Source organism: Salvelinus fontinalis, chromosome 22, assembly GCF_029448725.1.
Source record: "Salvelinus fontinalis isolate EN_2023a chromosome 22, ASM2944872v1, whole genome shotgun sequence".
NCBI lineage: Eukaryota > Metazoa > Chordata > Actinopteri > Salmoniformes > Salmonidae > Salvelinus > Salvelinus fontinalis.
The window spans coordinates 2,805,548-2,824,909 of NC_074686.1; the positions used below are offsets into that span (position 1 = coordinate 2,805,548).

Consider the following 19,362-nt stretch of genomic DNA (forward strand, 5'->3'; position numbering starts at 1 on the left):
GTGGGACCTTATATAGACAACTGTTTGCCATTCCAAATCATGCCCAATCATTTTAGTTTACCACAGGTGGACTCCAATCAAGTTGTAGAAACATCTCAAGGATGATCAATGGAAACAGGATGCACCTGAGCTCAATTTCGAGTCTCATAGCAAATGTTCTGAATATGTATGTAAATATGGTATTTCTATTTTGAATTTTTAATACATTTGCATTATGTGTAGGTTGATGAGGGTAAAAAATATATTTTAGAATAAGGCTGTAACATAACAAAATATGGAAAAAGTCAAGGGGTCTGAAGACTTTCCGAATGCACATGGTATCGGGACAGCTTGGCTTTTCATAGGCACTACCTCTGTTTGTACAGCCAGTTACAGTTAGTTCATCTCTGCTCGGTAGTGGCAGGTAGCCTAGCGTTTAAGAGTGCTGAGTCAGGTCGCTGGTTGGAATCCCAGAGTTGACTAAGTTAAAAAGTCAAGCATTGAAACTTTGCATTGCAAAACATAAGGCTGCTATTTGAAAAAAAAACACGGACTATGTTTTTGCGCGCCACTGCATCAACGCCAACCATGGCTCACCTTCCTCCCTGCGCTTTGTAGCCATAGAACACGTCCAAATTTCACCAAGATGAGGTGACATCGTACATAAGCCAAAACAAAGAGAGGCAGTCTGGCAGTACTGCTTAGACACTGTGGATTCAAAGGTGCTAAACTATGAATTTTCCCTGTCCTCGTTTCTATAATGTTGTTGCCTTGATTTTCTGAGACTCTATGTCTCCGGATTCACAGACACCCAAATATCACCAACAGTTGAAGTCGGAAGTTTACGGTTGGAGTCATTAAAACTCGTTTTTCAACCACTCCACAAATTTCTTGTTAACAAACTATAGTTTTGGCAAGTCGGTTAGGACATCTACTTTGTGCATGACACAAGTCATTTTTACAACAATTGTTTACAGACAGATTATTTCACTTATAATTCACTGTATCACAATTCCAGTGGGTCAGAAGTTTACATACACTAAGTTGACTGTGCCTTTAAACAGCTTGGAAAATGTCAGAAAATGATGTCATGACTTTAGAAGCTTCTGATAGGCTAATAGACATAATTTCAGTCAATTGGAGGTGTACCTGTGGATGTATTTCAAGGCCTACCTTCAAACTCAGTGCCTCTTTGATTGACATCATGGGAAAATCAAAATAAATCAGCCAAAACCTTAGAAAAAAACATTTGTAGACCTCCACAAGTCTGGTTCATCCTTGGGAGCAATTGTGAGAAACGCCTGAAGATGTAAAAAAAAAAAATTATTTAACCTTTATTTAACCAGGTAGGCTAGTTGAGAACAAGTTCTCATTTACAACTGCGACCTGCTCAAGATAAAGCAAAGCAGTGCGACACAAACAACAACACAGAGTTACATATGGTATAAACAAACATACAGTCAATAATACAACAGGAAAAAAGTCTATATATAGTGTGTGCAAATGAGGTAGGATAAGGGAGGTAAGGCAATAAATAAGCCATAGTGGCGAAATAATTACAATATAGCAATTAAACACTGGGGTGATAGAAGTGCAAAAGATGAATGTGCAAGTAGAGATAATGGGGTGTAAAGGAGCAAAATAAAATAAATAACAGTATGGGGATGAGGTAGTTGGAAGGCCTATTTACAGATGGGCTATGTACAGGTGCGTGAGCTGCTCTGACAGCTGGTGCTTAAAGTTAGTGAGGGAGATATGAGTCTCCAGCTTCAGTGATTTTTGCAGTTCGTTCTAGTCATTGGCAGCAGAGAACTGGAAGGAGAGGTGGCCAAAGGAGAAATTGGCTTTGGGGGTGACCAGTGAAATATACCTGCTGGAGCGTGTGCTACGGGTGGGTGCTGCTATGGTGACCAGTGAGCTGAGATAAGGCAGGGCTTTACCTAGCAAAGACTTATAGATGACCTGGAGCCAGTGGGTTTGGCGACGAATATGAAGCGAGGGCCAGCCAACGAGAGCATACAGGTCGCAGTGGTGGGTAGTATATGGGGCTTTGGTGACAAAACGGATGGCACTGTGATAGACTTCATCCAATTTGCTTTGTTGCGAAATAGGAAGCCGATTCTGTATTTCATTTTGGATTGGAGATGCTTAATGTGAGTCTGGAAGGAGAGTTTACAGTCTAACCAGACATCTAGGTATTTGTAGTTGTCAGAACTGGCCAGAGTAGTGATGCTGGACGGGCGGGCAGGTGCAGGCAGCGATTGGTTGAAGAGTGTGCATTTAGTTTTACTTGCATTTAAGAACATTTGGAGGCCACGGAAAGAGAGTTGTATGATATTGAAACTCGTCTGGAGGTTAGTTAACACAGTGTCCAAAGAAGGGCCAGAAGTATACAGAATGGTGTCGTCTGTGTAGAGGTGGATCAGAGAATCACCAGCAGCAAGAGCGACATCATTGATGTATACAGAGAAGAGAGTCGGCCCGATAATTGAACCCTGTGGCACCCCCATAGAGACTGCCAAAGGTCCGGACAACAGGTCCTCCGATTTGACACACTGAACTCTGTCTGAGAAGCAGTTGGTGAACCAGGCGAGGCAGTCATTTGAGAAACCAAGGCTGTTGAGTCTGCCAATAATAATATGGTGATTGACAGAGTCGAAAGCCTTGGCCAGGTCGATGAATACAGCTACACAGTATTGTCAAGGTACCACGTTCATCTGTACAAACAATTGTATGCAAGTATAAACAGCAAGGGACCACGCAGCCGTCACACCGCTCATGAAGGAGACGCGTTCTGTCTCCTAGAGATGAACGTACTTTGGTGCGAAAAGTGCAAATCAATCCCAGAACAACAGCAAAGGACCTTGTTAAAAATGCTGGAGGAAACAGGTACAAAGTATCTATATCCACAGTAAAACGAGTACTATATCGACATAACCTGAAAGGCTGCTCAGCAAGGAAGAAGCCACTGCTCCAAAACCGCCATAAATAAGCCAGACTATGGTTTGCAACTGCACATGGGGACAAAGATCGTACCTTTTGGAGAAATGTCCTCTGGTTTGATGAAACAAAAATGGAACTGTTTGGCCATAATGACCATCGTTATGTTTGGAGGATAAAGGGGGAGGCTTGCATCCCAACCGGGAAGCACGGGGGTGGCAGCTTCATGTTGTGGGGATGCTTTGCTGCAGGAGGAACTGGTGCACTTCACAAAATAGATGGCATCATGAGGGAGGAAAATTATGTGGATATATTGAAGCAATATCTCAAGACATTAGTCAGGAAGTTAAAGCTTGGTTGCAAATGGATCTTCCAAGTGGACGATGACCCCAAGCATACTTCCAAAGTTGTGACAAAAACAAAGTCTAGGTATTCAAATGACCATCACAAAGCCCTGAACTCAATCCTATAGAACATTGGAAAGAACTGAGAAAACGTGTGCGAGCAAGGAGGCCTACAAACCTGACCCAGTTACACCAGCTCTGTCAGGAGGAATGGGCCAAAATTCACCCAACGTATTGTGGGAAGCTAGTGGAAGGCTACCCAAAACGTTTGACCCAAGTTAAACAATTTAAATGCAATGCTACCAAATACTAATTGAGTGTATGTACACTTCTGACCACTGGGAATGTGATGAAAGAAATAAAAGCTGAAATAAATAATTCTCCCTACTATTATTCTGACATTTCACATTCTTAAAATAAAGTGGTGATCCCAACTGACCTAAGACAAGGAATTTGTACTCGGATTAAATGTCAGGAATTGTGAAAAACTGAGTTTAAATGTATTTGGCTCAGGTGTATGTAAACTTCCGACGTCAACTGTATGTATATTTTGATATGGCCTAATGATTAACGTCACCATTTACCTTGAAACATGTTATCATTCCAAACTTTTTACAATGTTGTGTCTCATTGGGCAACTAGGCTATACATTGGAGCTAAGTGCAATGGTCAGATCACTCTGAGGAAGACCTCAGCTGGACGTCGACACGTCTGTCACCTGTTCGCGTCCTGTACAATGGGTGAAAGTGAGCAATAGTGGAAATCAATCTCTGCCTTTTTTTGTTGAGTGCTCAAACTCTTTCTACCTTGAATTAGTCAGTTTGGAAGTTTTTCTTGGGAAACCATTTTCATGATTTTTTGTCATTGTTGTTGAGCACCCCTCCTTTCTTTTGTTTGCTGAAGTGCGAAGGCCCGCCTGAACTATTGGTTAAAAAAAATGGGGCAATGTGCCCTTGAGTAAGGCACTTAACCCTAAATCGCTCTGGATAACAGCATCTGCTTAATGACTAACGTGTAAATGTGAAATGAAAGTGCCCCTCCATCCGTTACAGTTGCAGCAGCCTAAAGACGGATTGACTTGAGGACAGGAAGCCGAGCCCTCAGGACTCTACAGTTTCCTTCCCTCCCAGGTGCTTTGACGTACCCTCCCTCTCGGTCTCCATCCCTTCCCCTGCTTTCTCTCTCGCTCTTTCCCTTTTATCTGGAGTAGTGTGGAGAAAGCAGCAGAGATGAGATGTGTTCGTTTGTGCGTGTCAGACAGAAATGCGTGGCATGTCGGCTTGACAGGTTGGAGACGGGTGTGGACAAACATTCTGGAATGCTGAAGCTTGAAAGAGAACTGTGGTAATAGCTATACTAGTGGAAAATAGCCATACTGTACACTGTACCCATTACTCCTTCTATTAAACATACAAGTCGACACACATACAAGTACACACACAAACACACGGCCATTTTTATCTCCCACTCACTCCATTAAAAGCACTCCATATCTATAGTGGAGCCACTGTGGTCGTTCACTCTCGTTCTCTCATTCTCTTGTTCTCTCACTCTCTCGTTCTCTCTCCCCCTCTCTCTCTCTCTTTTTGCTCCTACTCTGGCTCTCTCCCTCCCTCCCTCCCTCTGGTACATGTGGGTGGAGATCTCTGTAGTGAGCTACAATCTGATGACCGGCCAGCATCTTTCACCAGCACTGCCTGTCAGAAATGCATTATCCTGTGTGTGTGTGTCTGTGTGTGTGTGTGTGTGTGTGTGTGTGTGTGTGTGTGTGTGTGTGTGTGTGTGTGTGTGTGTGTGTGTGTGTGTGTGTGTGTGTGTGTGTGTGTGTGTGTGTGTGTGTGTGTGTGTGTTCAGCGTGTGAGTGTGTGCATGTGTTATTTTTGGCCTGATACAGATCCTGGGGTGACAATGACATCACCACTAAATAATTCTCAGGTCATCTGCAGGCACTAACTCAACATGGCCAACACTGCTATTGGAGGCGAGTCAGGCTAGCCTTAGTTAAAGCCTCTTAAACTTGACAACAAAGAGCCAGATCGCAGATGAGGTTAAACTGGCCAAATACAACCCGATCTTGGGTGTGATCACATTTTGGACAGCCCTGGGCCAGTTGACAGGGTTTCTTGAAGCCAGAAAATGATTGGCCTAATCCACCGGGGTCACAATTTGTCAAAGAGCCGTTGTTGCCAGAAGCGCAATTTTCATAATTCCTATTCGACGCATTAATGTCAGGATGACATTTTGAAAATAGAACTGTTGTCTTCCACAGTATGGAATACGCCCCACAGTGAGTAGGACCGGAGGGCGAGGAGGGCCGAAGAGCTTAGACCTGCAGATCATAGAAGCAGACAGAGAAGAGCTTAACCGACAACAGTAACATCTTGTACAGTGGTAGTGCAGTGGCCATGCAGTGGGATATCTTCAAAGGGCAGGTCCCTCTACAGTACACAAGTACAGCTCAGGAGAGTGGAGCGTGATTGATTTTGATTCAGTGCTACTCGAGTGAGCAGCGGCTCTCCCCCCTGCCAGGTGTCCATCAGGATAGAGCAGACTAGTTCAGCAGTACACAGCACGTGCCTGTCTGTCTCCGCAGTACACTGGGAGACTGGGTCTGCATCCCGAGTGGCACCCTATTTCCTATATAGAGCCCTGGGCTCTGGTCAAAAGTAGTGCACTATATAGGGAAATGTAGTGCCATTCGGAACACACTTTGGGCCTCCTCCCCTGCCCTAACTCTCTGTCCTGTAGTCAAAGAGGAAGCTCCTATGCTTCCAGGTGTACTGGTCCCAGTCCTTATTGCCCCACTTCACAAATAGCTGTGATTTGACCCCTGTCTGCCAGGCTCACCTTTAGAGCTCTGAGAGGGGTCGCGCTGAGCTTGAGGGTCAACCGGAATGTGACACTAACTCAGGGGCCCGGGATTCCAAGGTGCCATACCTTGATGTAACACACCTCTCTCTCTCGCTCGCTCTCTCTCTCCTTCTTTCCCGTTTCACTTTCCTGCTTTCACTGTATCACTCAATCTGTTTCTCAGACCCCCTCGTCAGACACCCTGGGGTGCACACACACACACACACACACACACACACACACACACACACACACACACACACACACACACACACACACACACACACACACACACACACACACACACACACACACACACACACACACACACACACACACACAGGACAGACTGTGACTGTATCCCCTAGTGGATGTGGTTATACCATGTAGTCAGTGGAAACACAGACATGAAGCAGAAACTGCCTGGAGCTGTTTCCCACCTACCTGTCATGCCACTTCACATGTCTACCGCAGCAAACAAACACCCAGACAGCGAGGGCCTTTGGAGAGCCAGCGGGGGGACAACACCACGCTTGGGTGGTCTGCCAGTCTCCCTCACCCCTCCTTCTGCAAAGCTGCCCCAGTGACGTGTGCTGGCTCCGGCCTGCTCTCCATCCCCACATAAGAACCACTTCACCCACAGCGCTATGGCAGAAATGAAATATGCCTGGATAATTTCACCCAGGGAGGAAAAAGGTGGATATTCAAAGGATTCAAAGGATTCAATGTCTTATCATCAAGACCTCAACCTTCACCCAAAAAGAAGAAGATGTGGTTGAGGCTACGCATCATATTTCAATGCCCAGAAAACTGTCAAATGAGTAAATTTGTACGGATTTCAACACCTGTATTCCTTTGTAGTATTCAGAGAGAGAGAGAGAGAGGAAAGCTCTGACTATGAACAGACTCAGTGAGCATAGCCTTGCTATTGAGAAAGGCCGCTGTAGGCAGACCTGGCTCTCAAGAGAAGACAGGCTATGTGCACACTGCCCACAAAATGAGGTGGAAACTGAGCTGCTCTTCCTAACCTCCTGCCAAATGTATGACCATATTAGAGACACACATTTCCCTCAGATCACACAGATACACAATGAATTTAAAAAACAAACCCAAATTTTGATAAATTCCCATATCTATTGGGTAAAATACCACAGTGTACCATCACAGCAGCAAGATTTGTGACCTGTAGCCACAAGAAAAGGGCAACAACCAGTGAAGAACAAACACCATCGCAAACACATCCCATATTTATGTTTATTTATTTTCCCTTTTGTACTTTAACCCTTGTGTTGTCTTAAGGGTCAAAAATGACCTGTCTCTATGTTTAACAGCAGAGAAAATACCCTAAAGTTTAACTTGGAATTTGATTACTTTTCCTAGTGACCCCAACATTACAAAAAGTGAAACAGGTTCTTACCTCCCAAAAAGGAACAAGAATGTGGTCCTCCTTAGCTCACTGCACAAAACGGCTGAGATCAGTGATAGTGAGGACAGGAAGCATACTGGATGACAACCACAACAAAGGAGGCGTGGACAACCTGGACAAGGAATTTACAGCTACAGGAGGATGACTGCCCACTGGCCCCTGGTCATCTTCCATAACATCATGGATGTGTCCTCATACAATGCCTTTGTGATATGGAACAAGATCAACCCTACCTGGATGCCTAAAAAGCGGAACAAGATGAGAGTGTTCCTGGAGCAGCTGGGAAAGGCATTTGTAACCCCACACATTCAATGAAGGGAGCGCCTCCCCCGCACAGCAGCCTCTGCAGCGCTTGTGAAAGCTGTTCAGGGGACTGAATCTTGTCCTGATCCACCGGAGGCTGCAGATGGGGCAGGCAAGAAGAGGAGATGCCAATTCTGCCCCCCATAGAAGGACTTAAAACAAATACTATGTGCTGCACATGTCAGAATACATCTGCAAAGTCCGTGCACACACACTTGCATATTGTGCTAATTAGTGTTGATTGATTTATGTTCTTCACGTTTTTGTTTTGTATCTATTATCTTATTTTATTCTTATTTATTGCTGTTGTTTATACACCTTGTGGGTGGGGACAATGGTTCAAAAAATGGGATTAGACTAGTATTTTGTAGTTGAATTCCTCATTTTACAGTACATAAGGATATATCACTATGTTGCCAAAAAAGTTCAAGACTGTTATTGTTCCCCTTCAATAAAATGCATTCAAAATTACTTTCTGCACATTTCTGCTACTTTTTTAGGCTGTACAAGTGCTATCTCTTGCTAAAAAGTTCAAGTTTACACCTATGCAGTACCTTTAGCAATAATAATAATAATAAACCTCTACTTTAGTAAAGAAAACAATTATGACAGGTGTGTTGTAATTAAAACGAGTGGTGTCCACTGATTAAATGCAGTCTTTCTGCATTGTGAAGAGGGAAAACCCAGATATTCACAACGTTTGTGATGAATGACAGGTTGTTTCTTCATGCAAAATAGATTTGGGGTTTAAAATTCAATTAAGCTGCTTTATTTTAGGGGTTTAGTGAACGCGGGTCATTTTTTACCCTAAGGTAAAAAGGCCTTTCTCAGACCTTGCGGGCGGGTCCCGCGAAACTGCGGTAGACTACTAGAGAGAGAGAGAGAAAGAGAAGAGGGAGCCAGAGAGAGAGTGAGGAAGTGAAACAGGGAGAGAGAGAGGGACTGGGGGAGGACTGACTAGGGTCAGTAAAGACAGTCATAACGGAGACCGAGAGAGATTGAAATAGGATTAGTGGAGACCGGCTCGAGAAGAGCTTCAGCATCACCATTGTTAAACCTGGGCTTCACAGGGACTGTCACTGTCACATCAAAGCCTCACCAACCAGTCCTGGAAGAGGAGCCGCCAGCACGGTGTCCACACACACACATACACACACAGCTCGTGTACAGCTTGTATTCCTTGTATACTTCCAAAATTCTTCATTATGGGCTAGATGCATGATACTACCTTTTCTTTTCATCCCACCCCTGGTGTCTTTGTGGGGTATTTTTGGATCACAGACAGGATGCATTGATGAACCATCTTTAACATGTACTGAGACGAGCAATGATTAGTTGGCAACCGGAAACGAGTGTCTCCTGGTCCCAGTGGACCCAAACAAAGTTAGAATGATAACTTTCCCCAACTGCATGCCAATAGGAGGCCTTTTTTAACTGGTTCCGAGCCGACTGTACACACACACACACACACACACACACACACACACACACACACACACACACACACACACACACACACACACACACACACACACACACACACACACACACACACACACACACACACACACACACACACACACACACACACACACACACACACACACACACACGCACACACACACACGTTGATCAGTGCAACGCTAACAGTATGCGTTTTACAGTTGATGTGTAACTTCATGGGGTTAGCTGTGAAAATGTAAAGCTCTGATAACCGATTTCCGATGTCTGCTCCGTTGAACCCGATATTCACAAGAGTAGAGTTACACACGCTCACACAAAGACCTCCACGCTCATTTTTACCATTGTGTCTCGGGTCATGATGCAACAACGAAAATGTCCTATCCAAGCGTATTTGTCACATGCACAGGATACGGCAGGCGTAAACGAATGAGTGCAATGCTTACTTAGTAAGCTTTCTCCTCAACAGCGCGACATCAATCAAATAAAACATTTGTGCTTCAACGCCACGAACCCCATGTTCAATCCAATCTGTTCTATTGCTCTTGGGAGACGCCCTCGAATTCTCTCAGTGATTACAAATCCCTGTTGATATTTCTTACTCACAAGTTTCCGTCTGTAGCCCATTGGCCCTAATGGCACCCTATTCTTTTCATAGGACACTACTTTTGACCCAGTCTAATTGGGAATAGGGGCCATTTGGGACGTACCCACAGTCAAATTCCCCTGCGCCTCTATCCCATCAAGACAACAGTCTGATTGGTATCCAGGAGGCTGTAGTGTCAGGCTGTAGTTTTCCTCGTTGTGCTCATCAGTTCATAACTGCCACCCACCCCACCGTAGCATGCAGTAAATAGAGTTTCCACTGTGCGTTGAGAAAGGCACAATTATCCCCCGCTGGTGAAATATGGGCCAGGATGCTGCGCACTTCCCTATTTACTGAGAGAGAAGCTCAATTTCCTACACACACACAAGGGCACGTACAGGCACGCACGCATACACACAGTAACAAACACCCAGGCAGGCGCGCACACACACAAAGAGAGAGCTGACTGACGCAGTCATCCTCTAGTCCACGCGCAGTCCGTAACGGTGTGTTTTTTTTGCCGCAGCGAGTCATAGTGCAGTTGTTTGATTAATGGGAGAGATGAAGTGGTCGTAGACATTCCCGATGTGTTAACTTAACTGTTTATTTCCCAACAGCGGTAATGGTTATCGAGAGAGCATTCGTGGCTCGCTACATTTATTTATTGAATAGGCCAAGTGGGGGTTGGAGAATTGAGAGAGGACAAATAGCCTACTGTAATGGTAATAGCAGTACTGAATTCTAAGAATATTCCAGATGTCGTTTTGTTCTAGAAACATTCTGCCTAGTCATTCTAAAATGTTACTCTGCTTCGCCAAATGTTGTTATGAACCGTTGATGAATTTTTTGACATTAGTGCATTGTTGTCCAACTTTACGACTGGTAGTTATAGAGGTATGGAAAAGATGGAGGATGCACTTTTAAATGCTTGATGTCTATTTGAGTGATGTCATGCCTAGCCTAAGGTCATAAAGCCAGTCTAGTGTAATACTAAAATGCTCTGTCATCTCTTTTCTCTTCACAGATATGGAAAAATTGTGTCAACCAAGGCGATCCTGGACAAGAACACCAACCAGTGCAAAGGTACGTCACCAAGGTCACTGTATCCCAAATGGCACCCTATTCCCTTACGCAGTGCACATGCTGAGCCGTGTGTTAGCCACGGGAGCCCTGTGTCTGCCACCGTCCGTGGCGTGACGATCACTCTTCAAGGCAGATGTTGTCATAGGAAGCGTTTGGAGCCAGGCCCTGGCCTAAACATAGACCTCAGTCAAGGAAGCGCCTGCATGTTGCAAATCAATGATTTAGCAGGTAGCGCTAGCTGGAGGAAGGATGGAGGTAAACAACTAGTCCTTGTGATGACGCTCGCTCGCTGGAAGGACGTCAGAGGATAGGCAGTTGTCGTGCAACCCCTCCCTAGCTACAGTACGTCTCCGTTCACTCTTTTTCTTTCCTCCTCTTTCCTGGAAGACAGCATTAGCCTGTGCTCTCTGTATACTCGCAATGAATGAAATGTTGACACAGCAAACCGAACAATGGCGCCGTGTCAGTAGCGGCTCATATTCAAAATGCTACTCGGGTATACATATCCAATGAGAAGGCTAACAGGCAAGTACGGTTCAGGTAAACATGGATTACTATCCCTCTCGTCTTTCGTCTCAAGCTATTTGTAGAGCTATTCCCTGCTCCAGCCGAGCTGCTGCAGTACAGTAAGTATAATTACAAGTATACAAGTACTTTCCCTTTTGTTCTCCTCTTAAGCCTGTTGCACACTCTACGCTAACGGCAGCTCCGTCGCTCTGTTTGTGTCGAGCCCTTCAATGGCTAAAGCCAGCCTTGGAGGAGGAGAGAAGAAAACCTGATTAGTCTGGTACTTGCCCCGAGGTGTCTGGCAGCACTGTTTAAGCGCTATTGAACTTCCATCAATACTTTTAATTGCTTTTTGCAGCTTCCTCACTCAGCAACGCGGCCCCCTTCAAGGTGAAGCCGCCTTCCTAGCCGTCCTTACCTGGATAGATCCCACCTGTTGTGTGCCGGGTCAAATGTGGAGGCTGGAAAACCCTCGGCGTGGCTTAACCACCTTTGTGTGGGGCGGCGGGTAGCCTAACGGTTAAAAGCTTTGGGCCAGTAACCGAAAGGTTCCTGGTTTGAGTCCCCGAGACGACTTGGTGAAAAATCTGTCGATGTGCCCTTGAGCAGGGCACTTAACCCTAATTGCACCTGTAAGTCGTTCTGGATAAGACCGTCTGCTAAATTACTAAAATGTTCATGTGTTGCTGGTGACTCATGTAGGCCATCATAAGTCAGCCTGTTTCCCTTGTTAGGAGGATGGATGGACCCATTGGTTGTGGAAAACAGGGAGAAAGGATTGAGGGAGTATCAGGGTACACCAGAGGTGAGAAGTAAATTGCAGATGAAGCACAGTAGAGTCTCTCTGTGTCCAGGCACTGGCCTGGTGAGTTATGATCCGAAAGGCCAGGCACTCAGCTCTGCGCTCGCGGGTGTGGGAGACTAGTTTCCCATACCTCACCCGCCTGGAATGCAGTGATGCCAAGAGCCAAGTATAAGCGTCTGTATTTTACGAGTGGAAATGATGGTCCAGCCCTGAGAGAGAGACAGAAAGAGACACAGAAGTAGACACGGTGTGAGAGAGAGAGAGAGAGAGAGAGAGAGAGAGAGAGAGAGAGAGAGAGAGAGAGAGAGAGAGAGAGAGAGAGAGAGAGAGATAGAGAGAGAGAGAGAGTAATGGTCTCGTCAGAAGCGATGTGTTTCTGTATAAAGGCAAATCTCTGGCATATTCCTTTCATGTAACCTATGTCTCTGATCACTATTGACAGCCAGGGCCTCATTCCTTTCATACTGATGTTGAAATACATGTGCAATATATTTCAGATTTTAGAGAGCTTGACACAGAGGGCCTGTGTTTTTTTTTCTTCTTGATCCCTGACCAGCATTTCTTTTTTTTATTATTGTCTCCTAGTGAGGGAGCAATGTTGTAGCATTACCCATAAGACCTTTTTATGATAACATCAATGTTCAGAGGTTACTCTAGTCTCCACGATCTGCTTCTAAATAGATATGTTACTTTCAAAAGATGCTCTCTCATCCTCTCCATCCTTGTAAAGGTGAATGCATTTCCCCTCAAAGAGAAGCAGGAAGGCATGGGTCAGAGCGGGCTTCGTGTCTGTCATAAAAAAAAAGAGCACCGCGTCGCCCTGATCCAGTATCACTTTGTTTTCAGTCGTCTGCCCTTTTGACCTGGCGCTTGTTTAAATGTCAGAAGCAGTGCTTCTTTTTTTTTTATTATCACCGTGGCACCATCAGACAGACAGCGAACCAGCAACAAGCCGGGCCAATTCCACCCTTCCTCCTATCCTGTGTTATTTGTATTTAGTTCAGCTCAGTGAGCGTGCAGTAAAGCGCGAGAAAAGGGGAAGGTGCAAGAGGTCAGCAACCAGTCATCTCTGGGAAAGATGAAGAAAATGTGAGCTGCACTGAGAGAAAAGAGTGGGAGATCAACCTGTTTGTTGTAGGGAGACAGAGATGTGTGGGTCACTGTACAAGTGTCACACACAAATGCACGCATGGTCCATCATTGCCATAGTGCCGGAATAGCAGCCTAGGTACTCCTGTAAAATTGTAAATATTAATCATTTTTTGGTACTGTTGATAGCATTTTTTCCCCGAGATGTTTTTGTTAGCTAATTAGTTAGCTATCGACATGGTATAACTGGCAAATCAGATGGTTTCACCTAACTAATGCGTCACTGTCATCAAGAAGCTCAGCTAGCTAACTTGCTAGCAAACTAGCTAGATATGTTTTGATTTGAAGGGGAAGGCTCGTTGAAGATGCAGAGGTTGAAGTTTTTTGCAGTTTTCTCCAGTGGTTCGTGTGATTTTGTGGTGGGTACAACACATCGGGAGTGGGGAAGTTCTACCCATGGAGTTTAACTTCAGAGACTTTTACTGAGAAGCACTGCTTCAGAGATGGCACAGGCCAGGCTGCCCTGATGAACGGCTCTGGACCAGTCTAAAACCCCCTTGATGTGACCACCCTCCGGGTCATCTCCGGACTGCCTCTATTGTAGCCTTCCTCCCGGCGCTGACTGCTCAAGCCATGGATTAACTACCCTGCCTGCCATTATCCATTACTAACTATTTGTTTTTGCTTTCCAAAATTGCATGTTGTTTTTGTTTGTTTGCTTAAAGCACTTTTAGATTGTAATGAAAAGCGCTATAAAAGTATGCTACATTTAAAAAAAAATGTATATTATTTATACTAGAACAATTGCTCAGAGAAAGAGGTTTTGTTTAACAAGTGATTAAAACAATTGTCAAAAAGTGTAGGGGTCAAGATTATTGAAAATGAGGTCCTGCCGAGTGGCACAGCGGTCAAAGGCACTGCTGTGCGGGTCATGTTTCGGAGGACGCATGACTCGACCTTCACCTCCCTGAGGGGGTACAATACAAAAAAAGATGATTGAAAATAGAGGTCTTTGGCGTTGAAATGAGAATGCCAAAAAATAACCTCATACCTACTGTAAAATATGGTGGTGGATCATTGACGCTATGGGTTCTGGGTCCCTTGTTAAGGTCAACGGCAGGACATTTTAGCCAAAAACATGGTGGCCTCTGCCAGGAGGCTGGAACTTGGACTCAAGTGGATCTTCCAGCAAGACAATAACCCTAAGCACACATTCAAAATACACAACATCAACATTTTGAACGCTACCTTTTTGAGAAAAAAAAAATATTACAGAATCAGACAATCTTTTTCTCTGCCAATTGTATCAGTATAAAACAATATAATTGTCCTTTTTTTTGCGTAAAATACAGCTCAGTATTTGAATCATTTATTTAATACAGTCCTTTTTGCTCATCTTTATCAAGGGTGTCAATCATTTCGGAACCCATGAAAAACACACGCGCAAAGAGTGCACAATCACATTGAGGCTAGGATAGTACATCCTCTCCTCTCCCCCACCCCCAGCCTACACCCCCAGCCACACACTCATCCATCTGCCTTAGAACTCAATGGCTCCTGCAGCAGCCAGGACCAGATCAATCAATCCTCCGCCTGCCTAGATTCACAGCGTGGCTGCCTTTCACCTCTGCATCGCACGGGCCTTGAATGAGCCTCTCCGTCTTCCCATCGCTGACTCACGCCCTGGACTAGCCGGAGAGCGATGTGAACAGGAAGTTGTGAAAGGCTTTAAGGGTCATCGAGCTCTGTGGGTAAGAGGGGAGGCATTCTCTCTCTTTCTCTCCCTCTATTGTTCCCTCTGATTCCCTTTGGATGTTTCTCATTTAGTAGGAGTGAGATATGGATTAGCTTCATCTGAGGGTCTGGGGGAACCGAAGCCACTCATTTGCCATCCGGAGGCCCCGAGGGCCTCTTAAAATCTTGAAAAAGGCAGCTCAGGCATTTGAAAGAAAGCAGGGGCTGGCCGAATGGAGACATTTTATATTTTCCTGTATGAGCCCCGAGGCAGAGGAAATGACCTCAGACCTTTTAAAGGACCTCCGTTTCCTCCGCCGGGAGATAAGGCCGCTGAGGGCTGAGATTCACCAAGCCCGCCTGCCGGCGCGACACCGCACTGGATTGTGGGAAATTAGATGAGACGATTGGCTCCCGCGACTTTGTTCTCTTCTCAGCTGCATGTTGTTGTTCCTCAATAGCTAGGTTTCCATCCAATTTGCGACAGATTTTCATGTGAATATTAACATTTTTGCAACAGCTCGCAGATATGGTGCAGGTAGACAACCTACATTATGAGATCATTGTGGATAAGAGCAATATTATTTTTATTTGTCAGATGGCAGCAAAACATCGATCGTAACAAGAATAAGACCCTCAATATTTATTAGAAAGGAGCATCAAGCTCATCACGTGCACTTTCACCGCCCTGTGAAGTTAATCAGAACGTATTTCATTTGTTGCCTAATAAAATGCATGGTTTCCTGAGTTGTAGTGGGGGGACCACACAAACATATCCTCGCGTGACTCCAACTTTACTTCGATGTGATGGTTATTATATCATATTTACGCATTAAGGCGTTTCCACCGCAATTTCTCCCATAATTAATTTGACTAACATATAAAGATCCCACCATGTCTAACGAACAAACTGTCTTTCGGCGCTTATTACATTTTTACCGGCATATCCTGTTTCCATCAGCCCGGTTGTGACTTTTTGTCATGCATCAGGTAATTCAGTCGCATGAAATGGTTGGATGGACACCTGGTAACCACATAACCTGTCATCAAGTTTATTTATATTGGTCCTCTATAGCTCAGTTGGTAGTGTATGGTACTTGCAATGCCAGGAAAGTGGGTTTGATTCGCGGGAACACACGCACATAAAATCTATGTGTGTATGGCTTCGGATTAAAGCGTCTGCTAAAAGGCATATGTTATTATATTAGATGATAATTAAATCCACATGGTAATTACATAGAAGGTACACTACACAATATCACACGGCACTTCAATAATGTACTTTCGAGGATTTGCAAACAAACGCCCGATAACCCTGCTGGCGTCTTGCTGTGAAATAATTAGAGGTTTTAATGAAGGTTTAAATACAATTAATTTCCAACACACTGTCATTATTCCTTGTGTACGTAATAACAATTGTAGTGATATAGCAAACTGGTACATTTGCCTAATGATCCTGTAGAAATTATACAGCATATAAATTAGGGCATCACTGTCTAGGCTTGACCATTACAATTGCCTGCATCCATACACTAACCCCCTAGCACAGAATGACCCTTTAATGGAGAAATATCTGCCATGCTAGGCCCTATAAAGCGAGATTTATGGCTACATTGACGGCTGAGTATAGTATTGCATGATGCCGAGCATAAAGGAGAATTGATGAATGAGGTTGCGCTCTCCAAAAAGCCCTGTTTCGGATTGTCCCGTATGGCTTTTCGGGGAAAGTGGCGAGAGAGAAAGGCAAGCGATTGCTGTTTGCATCCATTATTGGTTTCTCATTAGAGTGGCCGACGTATAAACATTTGTCTATGTTGTACACGATGCCGGCGTAATTAAGGATTCTCTCCATAGCCCCTCTGCCCTTTGAAAGTGAATTATGTGCAGATGAGAATCTCAACTGAAGTGCGGCCAGCAACAGACCTCTTCCAAAATGCCTCTCTCTCCCCAAAAGCGATTCCAGAACGAGGCGAGCTATGTAGAAATGAGAGCGGCAGGGAGAGAGACCGTTAGCCTTTCCCCTGTTCGCATGTGTATTAATGACCCTAATTAGTAATCGCAATGGGAGTATTCCATTAATTGGGTGGCTTCCAGCACGCAAACCTCAATGTGTTGCACTCATAATCCATTCATTTAGTTTTTCTGCAGAGCCTCACACAGCTCAAGCCCCCCTCTCCCTTCCCCTTCCATCTCCCATTCCTGTAAGCCAAGACGCTCTCTCGCCTTCCAAGTTGGCCGCTCACCAAGCTGGCGTCTGATTGGGCGAGCACGTCGTAAATGGAACCCGGCCACCACATTCCTCAAACAGTGACCTTTTGTCGTCCCCCCCCCCCCCCCCCTCCACTTCCTGTGCTGCTCCCGTTGGCAGTGTGGTCTCCGCTTCACTTCCAGTCCAGGCCAGCCGAGAGACCAATGCCCCGGGGGACAGCAGCACAGTCTCCGTGCCGTGAGCCCTGAGTTCTGACACCATCCTTGCTTGTGTTCTGTGTCAATTCCATCCTTATACAACTCTGTTGGGGCTCTCTCCCCTCCCATTCCATTGACAAATGGCCTTGAGGGGTATCAGTCGAGGGCGTATCTATCACCATTTTCTTTTATCAGAGAGCAACTGTCGCTGGTGTGGTAACCACAATGAGGGCATCGGCCTTCCCTTGACCTGCCAGGAGTTCGAGGGGTTCACCCCTGCATCTTCCTGAGTAATGATCATATCCTTGATTAGTTAAGGAAGGAATAAATCAAAAATGCATGAATAAGGGTAGATGGGTGCGGCTTGGCTGTTCCCCATGAATTAATCCGAGCTGGGGGACAAAGAGGGCCGCACTTAAAAAAATACAGGAACACTTTGTCCTTGTCATGATTTTAATGTTTGTCTCTGCCTGGGAGATTAATTTTTTTCAGGGGCCCTTCTTGATTTTTCATTGATCTATGCTTTGTTCAAATATTTGCTCTGTCTGCCCATCTTTGTGCACTCTGCTGAGGTGATTATGTTGCTGTTGCTGCATCACCAATCAGGCAGACCCTGATGTACATGTAGCAGAACATGGCACTGTCTGTATATGAATTGTACCTCTACAACTCCAAGCTTTGTAGGCTTAAGTGCCCCCCCTGGTTCTCACCTTTCCATGTATTATGCCACTGTTTAAAACCAGGTCTATTGACATTCTAGCCTATGACCTAAATTACTTAAATCGTCAAATGAAATGTCATGCATGAAGTAGCCCTCAAGCTCCTGAGTGGCGCAGCGGTCTACGGCACTGCGTCTTAGTGCAAGAGACGTCACTACAGTCCCTGGTTCAAATCCAGGCTGTATCACATCCCGCCGTGATTGGAAGTTCCATAGGGCGGCGCACAATTGGCCCATCGTCGTCCGGGTTTGGCCGTGGTAGGCCGTCATTGTAAATAAGATTGGTTATTTAACTGACTTGCCTAGTTAAATAAAATAAAATGTAAAAGAAGAACCAATGTTTTTCACTCCCTCACACTAGACCTACCACATCACTGCATACAGTATGTACACATACATAACATGACCAAAAGTATGTGGACACCTGAACGTCGAACATCGCATTCTGAAATCATGGGCATTAACATGGAGTTGGTCCCCGCTTTGCTGCTTTAACAGCCTTTACTCTTCTGGGAAGGCTTTCCACTAGATGTTGGAACATTGCTGCGGGGACTTGCTTCCATTCAGCCACAAGAGCGTTAGTGGGGTCGGGCACTGATGTTGGGCGATTAGGCCTGTCTCGCAATCGGCATTCCAATTCATCCCAAAGGTATTCGATGGGGTTGAGGTCAGGGCTCTGTGCAGGCAGTCAAGTTCTTCCAACCAATCTCGACAAACCATTTCTGTATGGACCTCACTTTGTGCACGGGGGCATTGTCATGATGAAACTGGAAAGGGCCTTCCCCAAACTGTTGCCACCAAGTTGGAAGCACAAAATCGTCTAGAATGTCATTGTATGCTGTAGCGTTAAGATTTCCCTTCACTTTCCAACATTTCCATTCACATTTCCATTCATCACTCATCACTCCAGAGAACGCGTTTCCAATGCTCCAGAGTCCAATGGTGGCGAGCTTTACACCACTCCAGCCAACGCTTGGCATTGTGCATGGTGATCTTAGGCTTGTGTGCGGCTACTCTGCCATGGAAACCCATTTCATGAAGTTCCCGAACAACAGTTATTGTGCCGATGTTGCTTCCAGAGGCCGTTCGTGTTTTGCCAGAGGATCCATCCTTAAGGTAGGCTCAGCTAAA

The 19,362-nt window shown here is 45.2% G+C and overlaps 1 protein-coding gene across 1 annotated transcript in view; it reads left to right on the plus strand.

The window, feature by feature from the left end:
- LOC129819549 (RNA-binding motif, single-stranded-interacting protein 3-like) overlaps positions 1-19,362 on the plus strand; it is a 105,821-nt gene that overhangs the window by 72,941 nt on the left and 13,518 nt on the right. Inside the window, exon 4 of the mRNA XM_055875899.1 lies at positions 10,914-10,972. Within this exon, the coding sequence (XP_055731874.1) occupies positions 10,914-10,972 (59 nt within the window). The remainder of the gene's footprint in view (positions 1-10,913; positions 10,973-19,362) is intronic.